The 24131-nt window shown below is 41.9% G+C and overlaps 1 protein-coding gene across 2 annotated transcripts; it reads right to left on the bottom strand.

Moving 5' to 3' along the window:
- Positions 1 to 222: 222 nt before the first annotated feature.
- Positions 223 to 23390, bottom strand: prickle1a (prickle homolog 1a). 2 transcript variants are annotated; one of them, XM_030136840.1, is made up of 8 exons: positions 23100 to 23390; positions 6445 to 6648; positions 4393 to 4506; positions 3413 to 3550; positions 2537 to 2740; positions 2145 to 2331; positions 1181 to 2053; positions 223 to 1085 (listed from the first exon to the last, which is right to left on the bottom strand). In XM_030136840.1, the coding sequence occupies exons 2-8, from the start codon at positions 6631 to 6633 to the stop codon at positions 223 to 225; spliced, it is 2568 nt and encodes an 855-aa protein (XP_029992700.1). In that variant the 5' UTR covers positions 6634 to 6648; positions 23100 to 23390. The 2 variants fall into 2 exon arrangements, with proteins under 2 accessions (XP_029992700.1, XP_029992701.1); XM_030136841.1 differs by lacking the exon at positions 23100 to 23390 and adding an exon at positions 11589 to 11800.
- Positions 23391 to 24131: the final 741 nt, after the last annotated feature.

The following is a 24131-nucleotide window of genomic DNA, read 5'->3' as shown; positions in this document are numbered from 1 at the left end:
GTTGTTTTATAAATATGCATTACTCTGGAATACTTAATGGGCAGTATGTAATGCTGCAAAGTGTATGAAGAATTGGAATACAGACTTGTGTCTTACACAAACATCTTGATAAATTGAGTGCCATGAAGCTTTTAATAATTGCGTTTCAAAACAGTGGACATGAGAGGCAGATGTGAGTGGCAGAGCAATACCCAAAGCTGAGAGTAAAAGTGAAATTGAATTCTATGAAATTATACAATTTTTCCCCTTGTGTCCTTTCTTCTTTTTGGACTTAGTCCGTTGACCATAAGGAGATGAGGACATTCCTGCCACAGGGCTTGGCAAGTCATCAGTGTAGTAGTGTCTATGGGGCCTGGGTTGAGGAATGGGCTGACCCAGGAAAAAACCCTCCTCTTCTGAGTCAGAAGATGAGGAAGAGCATGTGGAGCACCAGTCATCATCATCATCTCCATACAAGCCCAAGAACCCTCCCATAGCTGGGCCCTGCAGCGTGTAGTCTGACATGGTGGGATTGTTTGAGTGTCCATGGAAGGCATGATGCCCTTTGGGGCCAAGAGCATTCCCTCTGTAGTCCACTTTGTAGCACATTTGAGCCCTTTCCTTAGGCAGCAGGTTAAGAGCATTATCAGAGCGAGACTTACGGCTGCGACGCCTCCTGTGATGGTGATGGCGGCGACCAGAGTGAAACTCCTGACCCTGCTCCTCAAAGTGGTATACTCTGCGGCGAGTCCGTTCACTCATTGGGGGTTGGCGAACTGGAAGGTCATGATAATGGCCATTGTCCACCACATCATCAGAGAATTTAACTTGCTGAGGTTTAGATTGTGAGCGTGTCCTCCTGAGGGCAGGGACATGAGGTTTGGGTCTGTCATCTGAGAGAGGAACCTCCTCTTCTGCAACATTTTCTACATCCTCCCCCTGCTCAGACACAAGGCTCTTAAGCGAATTTGCACTTCTGTGTAGCATGGAAGAGTTCAGTGTTCCCATATTACTGGTTTTCTCACAGTCCTCTGTCTCCAGTTCATGAAAGCCTTGCAAGGAATATACCAATGCTCGATCCTTACTATCGCCATCAACTGAAGCCCCTGGGAAGGTGAGAGAAAAATAGTAAATGTTCCTACAGAGACTTAAATGGCAAACAGGCAAAAACATGTATATGTATGTTGTTACTTTTACCCACCTGTAATATTAGAGAGAGCCAGTGAGTCCATGGAGTCTCTGACGCTTTGATCAGTCTTTTTGAACTCATCAGTGATGCACTCCAAAGAGTCATTGTACCATTGTGGCTCCTCTCCCTGGAAACTTGCTCCAGCTCCATGATCCATCTCCAGTTCCTGGATCTTCCTGCTGCTTGCTGGACCTGGGTGACTACCATAGGCCGAGTCCCCAAGCCCATCCTGTGATTGGGCCCAATACATGTCAGCCTGGTACTTCTTACTGGCTAGACTCCCCCTTCCACCTCCTCCGCTGACACTGCTGGCTTTAACAGACTCCTTTTTGGACTTGATTTCAGTTTCTGCTATCCAGAAATCTGTCTGTCTGGAGTCATTTGCCTGCTGGAACACTCCATGTTCCCCAAACTTCAGCAGCAACTGAGTCATGTAGTCTTCATGCTCAGCCCACTCCTCTTCCTGGTCTTCAGGTGCTTCAGTCTCCTCAGCTCGTCCCCTCCAGAAATGTTCATCAGATAAGTTCATGTGGGCCAGTTTGTTGGTCAGGGTGTCATCAGCATTTCCGCTGAAGCCAGGGAACTTGTAGTTGACAGAGGGCGAGAAGAGGAGTGACTGACGGCACTGGTCAGCTGAACGGCTACTCTTGCCCATGCGCACACTACGGCGGGATTCACGTGAGCGTGCTGACTGAAAAGCAGAGTCGGAGGAGTCAGAGGCATGCACGTCTTCATCCAAACTGCAGGCCTTGGAGCAGTAAATGCGGCCTTGATAAGGCAGGAAGGGGCAGCCCAGTAAAGAGCTTTTACATTGAGCACAGCTAAAGCAGCTTTCAGTTGCGTGCCAGTGGAGCCCATCGTAGGTCATCTGAGCATGATCCACACCTAAAATAGAACAAATGTTCAGATTGTATATTCTACTCTAAAAAGTCAGGACTTTATTTTAGCCTAAAAAAAAACAAACAAACAAACTTACCAATGTGTTCTCCACAGGCTTCACAATACTCTGCATACAGAGACTCAAAGCAGCCACAACAGTATGGTCTTCCATCCTTCATAATATATCGCTGACCCCCCAAAATTGTCTCACATTCAAAACAGGAGAAGTGCTTCATATGCCAGTGACGCCCCTCTGCTTCTGTGCACTCATCAGCAAAGATAATCTGTAGAAACAGATGTACACTCAATGAGAAAACATGTCATTTCTTCCAATCCCAGCTGTCCTCAGTATGTTATTCACATCTGATTTACACTTGGCAGTGGAAAAGTAATATAAACGTTGAAATTTTCAAAGGCCATAAATGTCAGACTGTGGATGCTTTTCCTCCACTACATTGTTTTCTTGCAGTATTTCAGTTGCGGTTTTACCTCATCACAGGCTGAGCAGCGTGGTTTGAGCAGCTCAGCATGGTGCCTTCCACAGTGGATCTTTCCATCGTGGTAGAAGTAAATCAAGTCCACCAATAGTTCCCTACATGTGGAGCAGGCGAAGCATGCAGGGTGCCAGCACGTCCCAGGCCCCACCCTTGTGGCAAACACTACCATTTCCCCACCATTGATGTTTTCTCCACACTGCCAAAAGCACAAATGATCATGAGGATAAGTAAAATGTCCTGAAGTTACTCTCAAACTGCACATTAGCCATAGCTGCAAAACAGTCTCAGTCCTGATCACCAACTGTAGCATAATATGGGCTTTATATCACTTTTCCCTGTTGATGAGAGGCTAGATGTACAACCATGCACTGGGCAGTTTCACAAGTACATAAGAGAACAACATCATTGTGGAACCTTTCATTAAAGAGCTTATATGTAACCTGGGGTGCTGATAAGGGGGGGTAAAGATGACAAATTCATAGGGCCTAGCATTTGTATTTTTGAGGATACCTTAAAGAGGATGGCTGAATTTTATAATTTCCTGTGGGTTTTGGATATTATTATTATTATTATTATTATTATTATTATTAATAATAATAATAATAATAATAATAATAATAATAATAATAATAATAATAATAATAATAATAATAATAAATTGCATTTATAAAGCACTTTTTATTCAGCAGAATCTCAGAGTGCTACAAAGAAAAGATAAAACTAGATTCAAATTAGCAAAATACCTGCAAAGACAGTGCAAACAAGATAAAGACACAAATACGACAGCTTATTTTCTGCTTAATTACATATGTAATTGAGAAGGGACTAATAGTTTAAAATGAAGAAACATGAAAGACAGAGTACATACTTGCTCACAAATGCTGTTCTGTAGATTTCGAGGGAGCAGTTTCACTGTCCCCCTGCCGAGTGCTTCTTTCTTCCGCTGGACACTGAACATATGTAGCTCCTTCTTCTCCTCTTCACTGAGGGACTGACAATAGCGCACCTGGAAGGGCAGGTAGGAGTTTCTGGATGTGAGGGTTTCTTTTACATTCACACATTTTTAGTCACAAAATGGTTTCTGTTGATAGGTTTAATACAAAAAATATTGCTCAAATGGTCCAGCTAAAATAATCAGTCAACAAAAAATGTTAGAAACTCAGTTTGAGAGAGGGCAGAGTGCATACCAGAAAAAGCTGAACAAAGGCAACTCTTGACCCCAGGTTGCCCTTCCTACAGCCCCCTAAATTTCTTCGCCCACAGTCCCTGATTGAGAACCTCATTTTTACAACAGGCCTTTTTTGATGTTTCCCACAGCCTTAACAAGAGGGAAAGCAGACGTTTACACAAACAAGGCCTGTGTTTAGAGTGAAATCAAGAGCACGGGCAACAAAGGAACAGAGACAGCCAACTAGAGCTGTGGTGCCACTGCGGTGGTGGCATCACATAAAGCTTCTTTCAACCAGCAGCCCTCTCTCCCGCTGAGCAGTCCTCGTAAAAACCACTGCTATGACAGGAATCTTGCTGGTGGGGGCTCCCAGCAAACATCATAAAATCATCAAGTCAAAAGTCACATTGTGCCCACACTACATGCCTACAAGATTGTGGGACAAAAATCCCCCGGTGTGATGTCAACATGAATGCCAAGTGCTCACATTAGTGGGATGGCACGGAGATGGTGAGGCTATTAATGCTGTGAGTTTAGTGGGCAGTTGCCAATATGGCTACATAAACATAACTGAAAGTGGATTTATGTATGTTGCATCTGAGGCGTAAATGAGTGAACAAATTCTGGATGAATCTGACGATATATGCATTTACCCACATGCATATGTAAAATATTCTCACCTCATTATCATGTGGCGGTAGCTGGTAGAGGAGCTGTTTGATCCTGAACTTCTCTCCTGGACTGTTCACATAGGGGACCTTGTCCTCAGGCAGACAAGAGAAAAACAACTGGACCTGGGGAAATAATGCCAGAGTATACAGATTACACTTCAGCATGTCTGATAGTACGTAAAGTTAGAAGGCATCTGATCAACTATTAGTTTTTGTTAACTATGCTAAAATGTGTGCCTGTTCAACATGATGTGTTTTTTAGTTTTATCTCTGTTATTCCAAGACATTCTTCTACCATTACAGGCAATAAAGTAATGCTGACCATAAAAAAAAACATTTCAACTAATTGTAACGCAAAACATGTAATTTAATGCTAAGGTTAACTGAAAGCTTTAAATATTACTTTGTGGTAAAGTAAAATAAAAAATCTCCACACAGGGCTCATGAAACCATTTGATAATTGAAATTCATGCTGAAAATACACTGAGTATTTGCTTGCTCACCCCATGAAGCTCTTTATGACAATTGTTTTATCCGTCCCATTGAAGCAGTATATTATCGGCTAGCACAGAACACATTTACGAACAGATTCTTTTCCCAAAAGAGAACCAAAACATTAATATGATGACAAGACACATTCTGGGACAGCTCTGTGTATCTTTATGGGAGACTGCCTTTGCGGAATCAAAGCCCAAATCACTAAATCAGCTTTATTTCAAACAGTAATACAATGGTAAATGTATTGTACCCGTATCCTCCCTTCATGTTACATGATGATTGTTTGGAGGAGTCTTTTTCTCCAAAAATGTACATCGAAAAGATCAAATTAGGCTAAAGGCTGTGTGTTTCTAGTCATATGCCTGTCTCTATAGGGACAGGACAAAGCAGGCTGCTGCAGTGGCACTTTGACCCTTGGGGCTGGTCACTGAAAACTAAACTTTATGAGGGAGGGGCCATTACAGCCAGTTAGATAAAGAGTTAGGATGTGCTTGTCTTGTGTGTTTGGAGGGGCTTCCTGCAGCTTAGGCCATCTAGAGGGAGGGGAAACAGCAATTTACCCTGACAATCACCCAGAGTTTGCCCCCACCATAAATTATGCACATTTTCATGCTGCTATTACCTCTCATCTAGCTCCCTAGGGGCTGGGGAACAGTCAACTATCACCATGGCCCTATGGGTTTCTTCACTGTAATGATGACCCATAATGCACGGCCCATTCAGGGCAATGGGTGCAGTAAAGGCATTACAGTTGAACCATGCATTTCTCAAACAAAAGGGCCTGCGTGTTTAGGCTTTAGCGTTAGCTGTTACTGCAAACCCCTTCACCTCTTTCCCATCACCCCCTCATTGCTTCCATGTGTGTTGTTTAACAGTGGAGGCAGAAAGGAGAGAGATGGAGAAGAGAAATAACAAGAAAAAAGACAGAAATAAGGAGAATCAGTAAAAATGCAACCCATTTAAGAAAAATGCGACATCACATTGGCTGCCCTGTGCACACAACTAACAGCCCTGCTTGTGTTTGTGGAGGAGAGGGCTTGTTAAAAGACAGCCCCCTGATTTCCAATACTGCCAGCAGCAGCAGGCTTCACCCACCAAGTCCTCTCCCTAACAGATCTGTGATAATCACAAGCAGATTCTCCCATGCCGCAGTTAGTAAATAAAAGTACACACATCCTGCCTGTAAGTGGCTGTCTCACAAGCCTCAAATAAAGATACAAAGTTTTTTTTTAAAAAATATGTTCTATCCCATAGGTACTGGTATCTAGAGACTTGAGTTGGCATGTTAACCAAGTGAAGGGCTGAATAGTAATTATCTGGGTCAGGCAAGTGGGATAGAGAGGAGTTAGAATCAGGTCAGATCTGTTTTTATTCTGTCAGGAGGATACACTATTATTCATTCTTGTGATTTGGGGAAGGGGAAATAGGTGCACCACAACACATATACTGAGACTTCTTTGTTGTGTAAGAGTGATTCTCAAGGTCAGGTCAGACTACCTTTATGAAGTTCATGAGCAAATGCACAGAGAATAGTTTAAGCAAAAAAAAAAGGATTTGGTTTACCTGCTCAGGCCTCAGGCCTGGTGGTACCCAGGAGTACTCCTCCAAGGCACAGCCTGAGTCATCATCAGAGGTGGAGCTGCGTTGGAAGCCCAAGTTCATCTTACTGACTTTCTGCTCCATCATCAGGTCTTGCTGGCCTGCCCCACCCTGAAAGCCAGCTGTGGACACTCCTGCACTCGCCAGGCTCATCAGATTCTCTTTGTACTAAACAGATCAAGACACAGAGAAGGCAAGTTGGGGGGGTTGAGGGGGAAAAAAGAGATGGGGAAATAGAAAGACAAACAAAATGTTGTTTAATGAGCCGTTTCATCAACCAACTCCCAAATCATGCTATCCACACTCTGCCTAAGCCAGTAGTCACATGTCAGTGCCATCTGAGTCGATGTTAACCATCAGATGAATCACATCGTCACTGTCTCTTTCATGAGGGTTCCAGCCCCCTCTGAAGCCCATTATGGTATCTGAGCAAGCTTTTCTTGGTTCTCTTCTGGTGATGAGTCTACTACATAAAGACACTCATAAAAAGAACTATACCCTTTCACTGATGTTGCACTGGCAGTTAAACATGTGCCCTCCTCATGTGGCTTTTGAGGATACAGAGACAATTAGGAAATTCCCAAAGCTTCATGAGGTGACGTCCGATCCCATTATGGTGACAATAACAAGCAGTTAGCTATTCATAAATGCACACCATAAATGCAGAATTACTTATATAAACGCTGAGTGTCGGGTAGTGTGGAGATCCTACATTCCTTTCCAATAGTGTAATTCAGTTTGCCATTAGCAAACAAGAACAATACCAGACACTAGTTTCTCAGTCTTCAAGGTTTCACCTTATCTGTGGAGCTCAGGCCTGAATGAGTAATCATTTGAGCTACGTCATACTGTCTCGAGAGAGGCCACCACATGGGATGAGATGCTGGCTTGATCAGTTGAGCTTGAGGTCTGTATAAACACAGGCCTGGCCTTAGACAGGGCCACCATATGGGGAATGTCCACAAGCCTGATCTCTGCCTTCATCTTCTTTTTCTTTGGACTGTTTGTTTTCCAACCTGCTGCACTGAGTGTCTTTCATCTTTTAGATGGAAGGAGCATTGCCAGACAGGTGAAGCAGGCTGCCTGGACAAGAGGGGGTGGATAGAGGGGAAAATGGATGGATGGAGTCGACTGATGCTCAGCTGGACACTGATAATGCAATAAAGGAGCAAAATAGGGGAAGGGAGATCAAAGATAGGTATGTAATTGTCACCAATGCATTACTGCACATCCACACTTTTATAAACATGGCAGTACAGCAATAAAAACAGACAGAAACAAAATAGACAAGCACTTATATTATACAATACATTATTAAATACTAGTAAATCATTACAATAAATACATATTTGTTGTCATGCATTGTTGATGAATGTAGGCTATTTCATGCAATTATTCTAAACAGCTGAACTGGAAATAAGTAGTATAATATTTTAGAAATGGAAGGAAGTCATTAAATCAACGAATTAGTGCCAGTAATACTTCATGTTAGATGTGTTTTATGTCTGCTACAGCTGACTGTCCATATACAAAGCAGGAATGAGTCAGCTCAATTTTATTTAACAATCAGATTTTTTTGAGATTAAAAATGTGTAGCCTCTTCAATTACTGCATAAATTTAAGCTGCACTCACTTTAGCAGCTCTGTAAAAACAAATGGTGAGTCATTTTACTTGTTGATACATATGAAATGATATCAAATTAAATGTTTGCAAACTACATTTTTTAAAAACTAGCAAAAATGCAAGTAACAAGTCGCATCCAAATTGTCTAAGTTTTAGTAAATTTTCCTGAACCGTGCTCGAAAATGGTCAGTGTGTGTCCAGTTGTGGTCATTTCTCACTGGCCAAAGGCTCCAGCTGAGATCAAATGGGAGCCCAGGCAGCATCCAGCAGCCTGGCCCTCACATCACCTCCCCCCGTGCCCCCACCCCCTATGGCCAGTGAGGGCATCCAGGGCCATGAAGAGACAGCTGAGAAAACCAGACACACACGAGCGCAGTCTTTGAACACAGGCATGACAGTGAAGGGGCCTGAAAATCTGCGCTCTCTCTCCCAGAATGATATATATGCATGGCTGCCCCTGGGAGTGTTCAGCTCCTATGCAAAAGGGAATGCACACATTTATACTGAAGCCACCATGGTTACAGGTGTGCAGACATATAGACAGGCTCATATGGATATTCTGGTCCTTGCACGCAGATGAATTATACGGTACCATTGACATTCTGTCAAAGTCAGCTGTATAGTCATGCACCCTGCTACTCATTTCGTGACAACTCTGTCTGAGATAGTGACACACTAGACTCCCCTAAGAATTATTAACTGCTCCTCACAGAGCATGCCAGTCCAGGCAGCTATTCATATCAGCTCATCCTACTCAAGGACAAGTCAGCCACTGTAGCCTTGCCACTTTCAACACCTGGCATGCCCTCCTCAAGCATGCCCAGTCAACACCCTTCAGAGTGTGTGGTAGTTGTTTCATTGGATTTCATTGGCTGGGTTGTAGCACAAGTGTCAAGTCAGGCGGCTTGGCTTATGGCATGTCCCATTAAAACACCTCTGATGTCCTGAACAATAGTGCTTTTGTGAAGGCTTGTTCCGTCAAAAACCTGTTTATCTCTCTTTAAGCTTTTTTTTCCTCCTGAAGATGTGGTGTGTTATCTCCACATACATTAAAGCCCTCAAACCCAGATAACCTGTCTTCTACTGGGAAAGCAGGGTGAGAAATGAGACACTATCTTGTTCTATTCACATCTATTGACTTGCAAATGAGACTAAAATAACCTGCAAAAATGTGGCCTTGTTTGAGTGCAGCTTGGGTTTCACATGGGAGATAGCTAACTATAGGCAGGTTCAGTCAGGAGCCAGGAGACTCTAACTTCACAGCCACACATTTTATCAGCCACAGATTTACTCATGCACTACGTTTTCTTTTAAACATAAGATGTTTGCTTTTACAAGTTGGCCAACTCTCTGCAAAGATGCCTCACAGTAAATCATGATGCCCAGGAATATCAGATTTGAACTTCATCCAGGTCTGTGAAGAAGAATAATACAGGATGTACGCTGATGGTGTTCGGCACAGGCACTTTCTCATTCAACCACATCTGCTCACATGCTAATTTTTCCTTTAGATGCCATTCAGTTCATTTCCTCTGACTTTCCCCAGAAGGCCTCCCTTTTTATTTGAGTGACAGGAGAACTGAGCCAAACTCACTAACCTAACTGACTTGCCAACTCACTGAGTCATCACTTGTTGCCGTTTTATGTTTTTCTCTTAACAAGGAACCCATAGTTTGTGAGATTAGTTTTTAAACACCCCCCCACCCCAGCCCACCCTACGCCCCAGCCTTGCCCTCCTCCCACACTAGCCAGACCCCTGCAGTCCTGAATGTTTAACAGCCCCTCACTCCTTTGTAAAGGTGCTTGTTAACATGGCTTTGGGAGCTCCAGGCGTGCATATCTGACTGATCAGCCCACAGAGGGCCAGAGGGTTGTGGGGGTGCTACCAGACTGAGGCCAAAATGGGGTGACTGACATGTATGAAAATGTTAATGTGTCTTGTTCGACAAAAGAGAGGAAATTTCAGTCAAGGCAGGTGAAAAGGGGAAGCAGAGAAGCACAGGCTTGTATTGAATGGTTTTTAGTGACTGAACATTTTAAAACCTACTTATTGGGACGAATGAAAAGGATTGTTAAGAGAAAAGTGCATGGTAACTCTGCTTGTTGAACATAAACCCTAAAACCTACACAACTGTAACAAGCTAATTTGTTACATAAGTTCAATGCAGAAACTGTGCGGATTTTACCCTTAAGGAACAAAATAATCACTGATCTGTTTTCACTGTGAAGAAAGCACTGTAGACATGAGGCATCATGTGTTAACTACAGTGTAATGTTATTCATCACAAACCTCTTACAGGACCTCATACAGTGGTTGACCAATAAATACAGACGCCTGAGACATTTTTAAAGGGTATTCAACAACACTTTAACCAGAGTCCTCCAAAGTCCAGACACTGGAGCCTTGGATTAACAGCCCTTGAGAGAGTGCACGGGAAAAATAAGCAGCTTCTGGTCTGAATTACTCTATTTCTCTAGGAAGTGGATGATGGACATGCACACAACCCAACACAGTGCTCTCTGTCAGCTTGGACTGGCCTGACATGTTTAACTTGGCTCTTGCGAACTCAGCAATGTAGGATCGGCTCTACTTGAAGAGAAAAACAAGATTTTGTGTTCAGATCTCCTGCTTACTTGAGCCTAAACTCAGACAAATTTAGGACGATATTTCTTGACTTGAGAAAAATACACAGCATTTCTCTGGCAGCATAATTACCAAAAATGCTTCCACTTAAGAATACCGGCCCCTAAAAAAGCAAGGTGATCACACAAACTAACATCATCAATCTGAAGGGCTCTGTCAGACAGATGTGTGAATCAGCAGCCTCACATGTGTGCCTAAGTAATCAGTGTTTAAGGTTAAACTTGCAAATGAATCCTCCAATAAACCAACTGAGGATAATAATGTCAAGAACACAAAAACTACACTGATAAAATGTAACAATAAAATGCTTCCAAATGTCAACATTATGCTGGAAAATCAGTGCATTGGTGACAGAAGAACCAGGGAAAAGCAGCGTTGGGGTGCTACATTGCCTGAGTTTGCTCAGCTTATGGATGACTCCCTCCATGGCCCAGTGAGTGTTTTTCTAAGACCAAATGGAAGGGAGTAACATCTCCACGCAAATCTATGCAAGAGAGACCACCTGCATGCACTGGTCAGACTGAACTAGGACTCAACACACGTGCTGCTGTCACGTAGTAGACTTCAAACACATTTATATCCCAGTGGATTCAGTTTGCAGTACAGGAAGCCTAAAATCAACTCTTTGAACACAGGCACCCTTCATACCACCTCGGTGGGCAAAAGGTCCCCCTGAAGGGTTTTACTTGGATCGTAAGTTAGACAGGACTTATTCCAATTAATAGCTAGATTATGCTTACGTCAAGCTCAAAATTATACATCAGGATATTTATTTTAGGTCTAGTGACAACTTGCATTATGATTTACACCAAGTGTCAATAATTTCCTACTAAGTCTTACCTTATCGTAAGCCAACTCCCCTGATGCAAGCAGGAAATTGTGTGTTATCACCAATATATCCAGCACTAAACTCTTCCCCAGCCTCTGTGCTCCATATCTCTGCAAGATCCTCAGGGCTTTAGATCCAGGACAGAAGCAGCAAGCTTTCCCTAGCAGAGCTGTCAGCACAGTAACAGCCCATATCAAAACTAAGACTGAAAAAGTAAAGGAGATGTCTGTCTGAGTGTGTGAGAGAGAGTGTTTGAGAGGGGTGTGTGTATGTGTGTGCATGTACATGGAGGAGCTGAACCAGATGGTCATTCCACCCCATTCCTCCTCCTCCTCCTCCTTTCCCCATCCCAACCCTCTACACCTCAGCCCAGCCCCTTAACCTCGGAGCAGCCAGTCACGGCAGAGCAAGGCGTCCCTCATCCGGTGACCCTCCCCTCGCACTTCAAACATGTGTTTCCAAATGCGAACCACTAGTGGTCCTTCAGCTAACAGGAGTTGCACTTTTAAGTAGCATGTTGGTGATGGGAGAGCCAGTTTTACCACACAGACTGCCCCATATCCACAACAGCTTTTACATGATAATCTTCTTTCTATCCCCCCATCAACCGCTTAAAGATGTGGAGAAGGTGGTGAACTGTACAGTAAGGCTTTGGTTTATGTGGTAGTTCATCTCTTCTCTTATACAATAAAATGTCACTTAGTTACAGAGAGCTGTTTGCTAAGAACAGTTGTATGATTACAGAGTGATCGACTCAACAAAAGATGCTTTATTTATCCTGCTACAAAATATGGCTTCCCTCCATCCTGGTTTATCCTTACACAACCCTTCCCACTAACTGAACATGATGTCAGCAAATCTAAACAAGACAAGCTATCAGGACTTCAACATATGATTCATAGAAGTCTTTCACGAAGCAATTACGCTAACCACAAATCTGTTATTATGAGCTTAACATTGTCTGAATGAGGTTTAAAAATGTCCGACAGTATACAGCTCAATGTTGTGAAGTCATTCAAATGCATACAGGCAACCATGCTATGGGATTCTTTGAGTTCACACGGTAATGCAAGGTTGAACAAATATATTCATGTGAAAAGTCACTGAATTTACAGCTGCAAGAATATATATTAGCACTTCCCAGACATGAACATGGGAGAATATGTCTTTCAAACAAGAAACTTGAACACTATGTGGCTCATACTGGCTGATTATTGTACTTTTATTTCAGATGGGACCTTTATAGACATGTTCAGTCAAACCCAAATAGCCCACTCCCCGGGGAGGATGTTGTTGACCTCTGTCTCTCCTTCACCTCTTCAGGAATGTCAGAAGGTGAACCTCTTCCTGTTGCTTCAAAAAACAAAAGTGACCATATTCAGGTCAAACTCTGGACAGTTGCACCTTTTGCATCCTCTTGCAGTTGTTTAGTTGTTCAAAGTGTTACTTTCTCCTAAAAGGACATGTTTATAGGGGGACATGACTGTAAGAACTACATGTTCATCCTTTTCCGGACACGCCGTTGCTGTGAAGGGTTAACATACTTTAAGACTCTGAAACAGAGCTGTAGAACATTTTATGAGGAACAGAGGAATCTATTAAACAACTAGAATTTCTTTCTTTATTAACAGTTTAACAGTGGTTTAATTTTGTAGAGATGACGACAGATGTTTCTTTTTGAACTTGAACAAACTGTTTTTTTGTTCTCAGAAATGAAGATTTAATGACAGAAGTCAATGTTGTTATGCAGGATGACAAAATTATCTAAAACTCTTAGAAAGTTTGTAATGTTTTAAGTTTATAGACTTATTTCATCAGCTCTTAAATAAGCTGATACACCAAACTTTACATGGCAGGACACAGTCTGCCCACTCAATGCATGATTGACTGTATCTAACTATTTCCCCATGACACTCTTTGCTCACCCACAGTCACACATTCACACCATTATCTGTTAAAATATCACAGCGTGGGTGGAGGACAGCAACTGTCATTTCATTTCACTGCAAGCTCATTTTATTAAATGTTGCAACATGTTGTCTTCTTTTCTATTCAGTGATGTTAGTTGCTTATATGCTTTATCTCCTCATGGTGTATGTTCTGAGGTGTGTGTGGGTGTGTGGACAAAGCCATTGTAGCAGCCAAGGCCAGGAAGAGAGAGATACTATTTCACTGTGAACCACTGGCCTTTGTGCTGGTCCAAAAGACACAGCACCCTGCTCCATTAGCAAGTCTTAGAGGGGAGGGTCAGCACAGCATCCTGCCTTTGTGGGGGCATTCATGAAATGCAAGGGTAAGACGGTAAACTAATCTGGATAACAGTAGCAGTAGCAGTATCCAAGAATATTGGCATAAGTAAACAGAAGTGTTCCTACTTTCCTAGAAATGCTGCAATTAAGGAGCGTTGATTTTTTGCAGGGAAATAGTGTCCTGTGTCATTTTGACAGAAGTTGAGAAACAGGTTTGAAGGTTTTGAGCTCCTATCACTTCACAGAAGTTCAAATGATGGAACAGTTAAAAATTAAACTGTGGCATTTAACAATGAACTGAAATGTAGACGTCTGTTTCATGCCATATAGATTATCTTTAGTCTTACACTCAGGAAAAGGGGGCTATTTAAAGAAGAACAATGTTCTGCGCATCAATCTGAGACTGTACGGCTCTATAGTTAGAAGCGGCTAGCTGCACAGTTCAAGGTTCGCCTCAGATAGTTGAATAATATAAAGTTGGACATGTCCTGTATCCCTGACCTCTGACCTTAAAGAGCAGCAGATGACCCATAAATCTATGCCCTCAGGGCTTTACGGCCCATTCCTCTGTCATAGTCACAACGACCTGAACAGCACCTCACACCTGGTCCGCACCTTCTCACTGCAGTAAAAAAAAAAAAAAAAAACGCCCTATGCTTACAGCGTGGTAGTCCATGACCAGCATGCCCTGACAATGACAGGACAGGGATGATGATCATCAGAACCTACGCCCGGTGATAAAGCTGCATTCTTCTCTGGTCCAAACATGTCTTTGAACAAGGGAACCATAAAATAAAGCATCTTAACACTGCTTATTGTAAACCAGTAAACCTATGTGAAAGAGTGTGCACAGATGACACCAGAATAGTTTTAGTTTAGGAAAGTTTAAGCCATAAGAAATGCCTTGAGTGAGGGTACCAAAAGGGCAAATGGAAGGTCAGTCTCTAACTTAACGTCACTGATGACCATTGTTGGGAACAGTTCTCATTGGTGTGTGAGCTACCTTATAAAATGTAGGCATTCTCCAGGTTTAAATGACTTGCCAACGGGTATTAGCAGGACACAGGCCCAACAAAAGCCTCAGTTATAAAGGCCAATAAAACCCTATCACTCTACTGTAAAAACAATCCTTTTTACGCCTTGAAAGAGGGAGGAAAAGGTCAACTGGTGGAGCAGTCAGTGCATTGATATTGACTTAGCTAGATTGGCGCTGACAAACTCAGGTCAGACTGTGGTCTTGTTAGCCCTATAACCCTCACATAACCCCTTTTACTGTTGCACTCTTGACACATTGGAGGGAGCTGAGGGCAAAACATGGTTCTAAATTTAGTTTCTGACAAGATATTTAAATTAATGAAAAAGAATATCTTTTCACTTCTCACTTCTTGAAGATGATTTGTTTCCTCAAGAGCCTTAAATAAGAGAACATTTATAAGGAGTAAAAAAGGAGACTAATGGTAACACAATATGAATATATGTGAACTTTTCAACTTCTGAAAATCTAATTTTTTGGCTTAACAGCAACTAACAGGTCACGAGACATTTAATTTACAAGGAGTTTAAAATCTTAATTTATTAGATTATTGTATGTCATGGTAGTTAATACATAATAAATGATGTCAGACTGAATGTATCCAGTTTCAAGGATGCAGTTTGTGAGCATATTATCTATCTCACTGTTGCTTTATTGAATTTACTGCTACACTAATAGGTCATGTATGACATAACTCAATGTGAATGTACAGTTTCCATACAGTTACCCTGTGATGCATTACGCAAATCCCAGTCTGCATGTTACATCTCTTTTGAACAAAGCCTGATGTCAGTACACTGGTTGTCTCTTCACATTGTCATAAGGACATATAAGGACTAACTGCTTTGCCAAATATAGCAGAGATGTACGATTGGGACAGGTCATATTTTACCCTCAATTTGACACCCTCTCACCTAGTTGTAAAAGCTGGACCTCATTGGGAACAATGGGAAGTGGAGCGACAGAGCTCCTGGGGCTGTTAAAAGGGAGGAAGCCCCTTTATTTGAGGACACTATAACTCAACAAAAGCCTGTGGCTGTCTACACACAGAGCAGATCGTGGATGAATGGCCTGCTCTTACACTACACACTTGCACCGACAAAGACATGGATCAGCAAAGGACAAATCCTGTCATGTGTGGTCTCCCTGGATAAACACTGAGAAATACAGACATTTACAAAACAGCCCCATTAACACAATTAAACAGAAAAGCTGTCAGGTTTTCAGGCCGCTTGAAAAAGAGCATGCAATGTTCAGGTTCAGCACTTGTGGCCTCCACTGAGTTCTTCACTTATGACCTCACACTTTAAAAAAGTCTTACACACAACACTTAAACCTCAAACACATCTGGGCTTTTCTCCTTTAACTTTCCTACAAGTTCAACAGTATGCTTCATATTTAGAGAAACTATTTCCTGTGTGTTTCCAGCTCCAGGGTAAATGGACACATGAATGAGGCCGCCCTAACAAAATGGGGTGAGAGTGCTACGAGCAAGTTGTACAAGGAATGGATGCAGTTAAAAGAAGAGGATGATGATGAAGAAGAAGTCGTTGGCAATTTCCACACGTGGAAGCATTTTCCTGAGCCGTACAACTTCAAAAGGCAAACCATGGAATCCAACAATACTCTGAAACAGTTAAGAGCTGCTCAGTCAGGATCCCACTAATGATTAACATTCCTGGAGAAACACTCCGTTACAGTCTTTTAGAGTGTTCTAATTAAACACATGCTCCAGTGCCGCAGCACAGAGGGAACACTGACTACTGAGAGTGGGGATGCTTCTTTCCAACGCTGCTTAATTGGACACAATTTAAGTCATTAAGGTGGTAGTAAAAACAGCAGAAAGAGTAGAGGAGAGGCCCAAAGATCTCCCCTGTAAGGCTCCCTGTTGCTCAGATGTTGTTGACCCTTTCACCTCCTGGTGTCATTCTCATTCAAATGTACTGATAAAACCTCTAACATTCATTATGCGTTTGACTGGACTCATGAGACCAGTCTGGACTTGTCAGATTTATAAAGCTGTCCAAAAATGGTTGCTATATATTTAACTTCCTGTATGAATTTATGTCAAATGAGGACAAGAAGAGACAAGATGAGGCTATACATGGAGGTCCTACATCTTGGGAGGCAAACTTATAGTCAGCAAACGGACCTATAATTACGTATGCATCTGTTTGCCACATTGAGTCATAATTCTCGTCTCTTGAGGCTTCTTAGTGCAGTTCTTGACACGTTTGATTTATTGTCTATAGATGGAATATCATGACACAACAGTTTTGTATCTTATGTAGCTATGTTTGGATATGTATATAACTGAAAACCACATGGGTGATAAATTAAGGGAAAAACTAAAGTGCCTTAGCCACTGTGTGCTGCCAGAATACCTTGATTTTACCCTGGTATTGATTCTATGTGTCCTAACCCGATAGGAGGGTTGAGCAGGATTCTAGATATTCTCACATTTGGTGTTTTGATCATAGTGGAGAGTGCTGTCATCAAACATGTTTCCATTGGTGTTTAATTAAGGAAAGATTTTATAGCACTATTCACATCATTTTCACGCTCATGGAAGAGACCACTCCAGTCCTTTACATTTTCTCCTGCCTTTATATAATACTGGTAACACTGGATATAATTTACTTTGCCAATAGAGCTACAGCTATTATTACATACTGATTATTAGAAAATTTTTATCAGTTCATTATCAGTTACAATAAAGTACCATTTCTGCTGACAGTTACAATTAAGCTAATTATCTTTAGAATCTTAAGTCGGGATGTGACCTTTGCGTTGGAGTATGTGCATGTGATGTCCAAGTGTGATTCCCAGTCTAGTGCGATCCAGTCAGCAAGTCTCAGGAGACCTTAGATATACAGACACATGGGGTCATTAGCACCTGAGTGATACAGAGAGATGGAGATACCTAAATTTGTATGTGTTGGTGTAATATATTTGTGGTTAGGAAACAGGACATAATTGGCTGCTTATCACTGCACAAATTACAGATGCGAGTGAAAGACAGGACTTATTATTAGAAGCCTCACATGCAATACATTTGATTCTGTCAGCATCAGAGTGTTATTTTTGGAGCTGTTAATGCTGAGGCCACTGTGATATTGAAGTATTTTAAGCCAGCTTCATGAAGGAACATGTGACAGAGAGGGGGTACACTGTAACTGTTTTGAGAAATAACAGTCCTTTCCATAAAATCATTACAGCTGCTTTTTAATCTTACTTTTATTCTATTTCATCAAAAAAAAGTCAGATGATCCCTCTCAATATGAGTTTCCCCTTCAGACAGGACACATGTACAGATGCACACATCTGGTGAGCCACTGCTCTTGTTTTCTTTGGAAGCCCAGCCCCTAACAGGAAGACAGTGCGAGCATAGCAAACAAAAGCCTGACTCTTTGAACTGCCCTCTCACTAGGAGCCTCCATCAGGTTGTTGTGGCAAAACGAACTGTTTCTGTGTCAGCTCAGTGGGTCCACTGTGAGCTTCAGGCTGCTGCTCTGCAAGAGGCGTCCTCAGTTGGCCTTTGCCAATATTGACCCAGTATATTCTCCTTCAACATCTGCCTCCACTGAGATGTGTGTCCCATTTCCAGCTGATAAAAATATAATCATTGAAGTTTGTTTGAGAGACAACAGAAACAAACATGAGAACCAAAAAGAGCCCAAGAATTTCATGCACTACTTAACTATGCAATGTTCTGAATCCATCTCTGGAGCTACGCATATGAAAACATTGGTAAAAACTGTGTCAGTGTGCCACACTTTCCTAACCAAACCAATTTTAGGTTTCAGATCAAATAGACATGAGCTTAGAAATTAATTATTAATGTAGAGGATGCACTGTATGTCATATCCATTGGAATACAGACTACAAACTATTCAAGGATGGACTCTTTGAATAAGCGCACATGAAAAATTCCACTGAAAATTAAGAACAAAACAAGAATTTAAAATCTTTCAGTAAAATGTAGGAAAGGAGTAATGCATTAAAATAATGCTTAGTGTTCATGATAATCTTCCTAAGATGCATATTGGGAAATATAGTCTAAGTCACATAAGCATAAATCTGTTCCCAAACAAAGTGACAACATCAAAGTATAATGAATAAATGTGGCTTGAGAAACATTCTGGCTGACATCCAGCACCTCAAAGTATAACCTCTCTGAAAAATGTCAGGAAATACCTTTGTTGTCAGTCCAAAAATCCCTCTTGACCTTTTCCATATCATCCATGCCAACCATCCCACTCCACCCCTGCCACAAAGCCAAAAGGCCAAGAGGAGCCACAGGAAGAGGAGGGGTGGTGGGGGGTGTTTTGCCTATTTCCAGCCGAGGGTCCGGAAAGCTTTAACTGAATCCCCTGTTGTGTGGCAGGGAAATCAGCTAGGCTTTTTAATGACTATCTCAGGGTAATATGTTTTCTTTAGCTTCCAGTCCTGTGATGTTGTGATTGTTGAGATGGATCCCTATAGATGTGGAGGACAGAGGGGTAAACACACCCTCCTGCAAGCATTGCTGTGTGGCTCATGCTGGGTCAGACCACCTCTCCAAAAACTCCATCATAAAGGGTGCTGATATTTGGTGTCTTTCCATCTGTAATTCCCCTTTTTCAAAGACAAATATGTCGATAATAAACTCATTTATAGTCCAACTCTATGGTTATTACACAGGATTCATTGAGGGAGAGCATCATGCCTATACATGGTGATGATAATGAAACATGTGTGCCAAGTATGACTTTCATCATCATGGTGGTCTGATGGGTACTCCCGCAATTATGCCGTGTGGTTACCAGAGATCTGCTGCGGCAATAAACTACAGTGTGTGAGCCAAACCCGTTTTCCTCTAACATGATCCTGCAACTCCTAATAAACAGAGTTGTGCCTGGAAGCGCTAAATCACTAACTACCTTTAATCACTTTAGAATAATGCTTAGCATGTGCATCCAATGTGTGCCACCGCTGCAGGCAGATCCCACTGATTTTCATACTGTGCTTGAACATCACATCGGAGCAAACTTACTACATGCAGCTTATAATCTATCTCACAGACAGAAGCATCGGCAGTGGTTATCCCACTCTACAACCGCAGTGTAACAGTGGCCTAAATTTGACCATGCAGGCCGCTGTCCTTTCAGCCAGACCCTGCGACCACAGATTCAGGGACCACCGGCGTTTAAACAAGACATATTTCATCCACCCTCCTGCCAACCTACCACAAACAGTTTACAGGCAATGGGCTCTGCTCTCTGGAGTTTGTGTATGGCAACCCTGCACTATGCCACATCTCCCCATCCAGACCCACGAAAGACTGGCCTCCTCTGACAGCTCCTTACAACACACACCCGTGTCTCGCTCTGCTTTTAGCCCTCCTGTGGTGAGCTGGACCACGTCTGAGGATAAAAGGCTGCCAGAGTGTTTGGCTTGCAGGCGATTTACACGGACGCGAGGGTGATTCATTCTAGCTTTGCACAAACAGGCCTCTGTGTACATTTCACTGGTACTGGGCTTTTAAATCAACACGGAGACACGTATACACAAGGGCAGTGCGACTTATACTCTGCTCATTCACACTCAGCTTGGTGTCTGCCACACATGCATACACTCTCCAACACCTACAGACAGTCCTACACACATTGGTGAACACTTTGTCTTTGTCCATCTGTCTCTCTCAGGGACACACACTCACACACATGGCATACACTGTTTATGTCTGCGCGTCATATCTGTGATTAGTCTGTACCTCCACCACTAAAGCAGTGGCATATAAGTGTGGCAATGTTGTAGATCTAGCCTCTGGAAAGGTGCATTAATCCTGGATTCTCACATTTTTAACAATGCACTTTGGCACCGCAATAATCCATCAACATAGACCTCATTTATTTAGCCAGCACTCATAAATATTAAGTTGTTCAACAAGAACCAGAACTGTTTCCATTGTTTTATCCAAGAAATGTTATGATAAAGGAACTATTTTATTTCCCTCATACACTCACACAGATCTGGAGCAAAAAGATTTTGGACTCTTTTGATTCTATTAATATTACCTTTGACTCATTTCAAGTCTTTAGAAATGAAATGCACAAACGCACCATGTGACATGTGGCACTGCTCCAAAAACACCACTTGTAAACCCTCAGACTATAAATATCTAAATATTCAGAGAATTCTCACCTGCACATGATATGTGAAACTAAGCTCAGTTTATATCTCTTCTATCACATGCCTTGTCTGTTATATCATCTGAACATGAAATAACTGTAGCTGTAAAGTATGAGTCCCAGATTCCAGCTGATACAGGATGTTGTTCCAATATCCAGTGCATCCAATAATACTAAGAGTAAAACACCAAAGATTACATGGTATTAAAGTATAGAAATTGTGCTGGATCTCTGTACTTATTAATTCCTTAGACACTGTGTACAATTTCTATGAAAGGCTCATGTGATGAAAAGCTAATTTTAAAGGAATTTTTGGGTTTAACACTTTAATAAATGTAAAGTAGTTCAGACAGGGAGATGATCTCATGAGTTTGTAGAGCACCAAAGAGGTGAAATCACCAGCCTCTATTCTGGCCACTAGGTGACACCACCTCCTTGGTTCTGTGGTGTCTCTGCTGAATCACAGTGCTTTACATTCACACTTACACAGAAACTACTTTTTATAATCTTATCCATTGGCAAGCGTCCCTGGAACAAACAAGTCAGAGAAAGTGCTGTATTTTGAAGTTATATTCCGAAGTAACTTCAGGTAGGCAATGTTTTGGCAACTTCAGTTGGAAACAGTGTAGTTGAAATTCCTTGTTCATTTCTGTTCAAATTGTGGCCAGTTTACATGCATACAAGTGAGTGTCCTGGTTCTTTTCTCTCACCTTTAATATCTGACAGGATGAGGCTGAACTGTGGGGTCAGCACACTGTGTTTTTGTCAGCTGTGGCCATAGTGACAGATATGAGGCCAGTCTGACTTGGGTTGAGCCTAGTGGGTCTGACATTCTGTCAACCCCCAGGAGGGCATGCACAGGACTTAATGGCTTATGGTGATGTTTACGGTACTCCATTGAGAGCAAAATATTATTCTAGACACCTTTGGTTAAATATAACAGTAACTGCTCTCCTGTGCCCTGTAGGTTTAGCAGGTTCTATCACAGCTGAGAATGGAAATGTTTGAAACTTCAGGGTGTGTCATTGTTCTGCAAAGGAAACACTTAAAGGCATGTTTAGCTTCTGTGAGGTCCATAAGGAGTGATGAATTCACTCTGGCTGTTCTTAAGCTTTTTTTATTCAAAGATCCCAGCGCACAGAAACTCCATCTGACCAAACCATCTCAGTCGTAAAATCAGAAGGGTTGGTTTAGCAGGTTTTTTTTTTTTTTTTTTTTTAATTTAATTTAATGTAATTTTTTTTACTGTAGTGTTAACACTGCAGATAATGAGAAAATTCTGTCTCAAGAAAACTCTGACTCAAGAATGTTTAAGAAGAAAAAAAGTTATCAGAACATTTTTGACTGATTTCTTTGGTGGACAGATTTGATGCAGTGCACTTTTTTAGCTGGTCCGTTTTCACCTTATCCATCATGGTTGAAATCAAAGACAGTGAGAGTGAAAGCAGAAAGACTTCTCATACTGTATGTGGCCGGTGTGTGCGACCACATTCTCCCTCACTCAACAGCATTCTTGGCAGCTCTGGAGCCCTACGGTGGTGGACAGACAGCGGTCATAGAGCGCAGACCAGTTGTCACCAAAGTGACAGGCGACAGCTGAGTCCATACATCTGGAGGCTCCAGGGACTCCACACTTCTACACACGTTCCTGACCAAGGTTTTTTTTTTCTCTGCGTCAGAGAAATGAGGTTACTGTTGACTATACAGACAAGGAAAGTGAAACGTATCTTTTTAGAATTGCGTAAAAGCGCACATAAGTATTAGACATTAAGGTGTGCGGACTCTAGGCCAACGCAAGAGGTGTGACCTCTGATAAAAGTTATAATATGGAAGATGTGTAAATAGTTTTTCCGCTACAGACTGTTTCTTGTTTTACCTGTTTTAGTTAATTTAATTAAATATTGCATCGGTGTTGCATTTTTGGGATATAGTGATGTATTTCATGGTAAGATTAAATAAAGTGAATATGAACTGTTTACTCTTTAAATACAATCATCCAACCCTAAACAGCCACATGCATTACATATGTATTCCCAACATCTGTAAAAGTGCGCAAAAAGGACTCACCCTGAAAGTGACTCGCAGTGAACAGAGTATCCAGAGCCAATACTCCTGAAATGTGAAAAGCAACTCTCGCTGAGTCTCATTGGCATAAGATGGAAAGTCCAAAGACGGTGCACCACTGTGCCGTAAAGCTGAACCAAGAGCTGTGCGAAGCGATAAGCTTAACCCCCAACTACTGGCTGCATTGGAGAGGAGCGCTGCGAGAGAGTCTGGTCTGACTTCCCCCACTGTCACCACATCCCAGTCGACGGCGCACAATGCGCTATGGGCTCCTGTCGACAGTCACAGTGAAATGACATTAACGCCGCTCCCTGCCTATTGGCTTAAACAAGCAGCCCCCACCAACTCTACAGAGACGGATCAGTCTGGAGCACAGTGGACAAATGCTCCTATGAGTAACTCCTGCTCCTGGAGGAGTTAGAGGAGAAACGTTTTTGCAGTAAAAAAAAAAAAAAAAAAAGTGCTTGAAAACTACATAAAGGAAAATAGTCCAGCATACTTTATGTAAATGTAAACTTTAACCTTTGCTTAGCCTTTCAACGAGCCAATAAAACTACTATAAATAACTGTACATAATATGTACAGACCCTCTTTTGCTCCCCCTTCCCTACATAGTTTGTCACAGGGTGTAGAAATATGATCTTTTTTGCAAACCTATTTGTCCCCCTTGCCACCAATGTGACATTTTCACAATGTGCTTTATGTTCTCCCACACAGACTGTGTAACTCAACTCTTACTTACATGGGGTGATGAAAGGTAAATCAATATGTATACTGTCAAAGGAGGCTAATGTCTAGCTGTCCTTTGAGATGGACAAAATGTGGGGTGATCAAAGATTTTAAGAGAATGGCCACCACCCATAAATCAGTGCCAAACAATAATACAATAGCAGAGATGAGATGAAAACACTGTTAGTTCTGCAGGTTTGTGTTTCCTTTGGCTCTATGCTTCATATGTTGTTCACTGGTTGTTTAGAATGTTGTTTACTTCAGTCATATTTTAACACATTCAGCTAAATATTTTAATTTTATGGC

The sequence above is a fragment of the Sphaeramia orbicularis genome, chromosome 6 (assembly GCF_902148855.1).
Source record: "Sphaeramia orbicularis chromosome 6, fSphaOr1.1, whole genome shotgun sequence".
Taxonomy (NCBI): Eukaryota; Metazoa; Chordata; class Actinopteri; order Kurtiformes; family Apogonidae; genus Sphaeramia; species Sphaeramia orbicularis.
This window is presented reverse-complemented; position numbering and strand designations above follow the sequence as displayed.

What these genes read in the sequence shown, in the direction of transcription:
- prickle1a (XM_030136840.1), bottom strand. Translation starts at nt 6,633, where the DNA reads ATGAGCCTGGCGAGTGCAGGAGTGTCCACAGCTGGCTTTCAGGGTGGG. An exon ending in TACCGCCACATGATAATGAG is followed by an intron (nt 3,551 to 4,392) that starts GTGAGAATATTT and finishes CTGCCCTTCCAG; the next exon opens with GTGCGCTATTGTCAGTCCCT. An exon ending in AGAACAGCATTTGTGAGCAA is followed by an intron (nt 2,741 to 3,412) that starts GTATGTACTCTG and finishes TGCTTTTGGCAG; the next exon opens with TGTGGAGAAAACATCAATGG.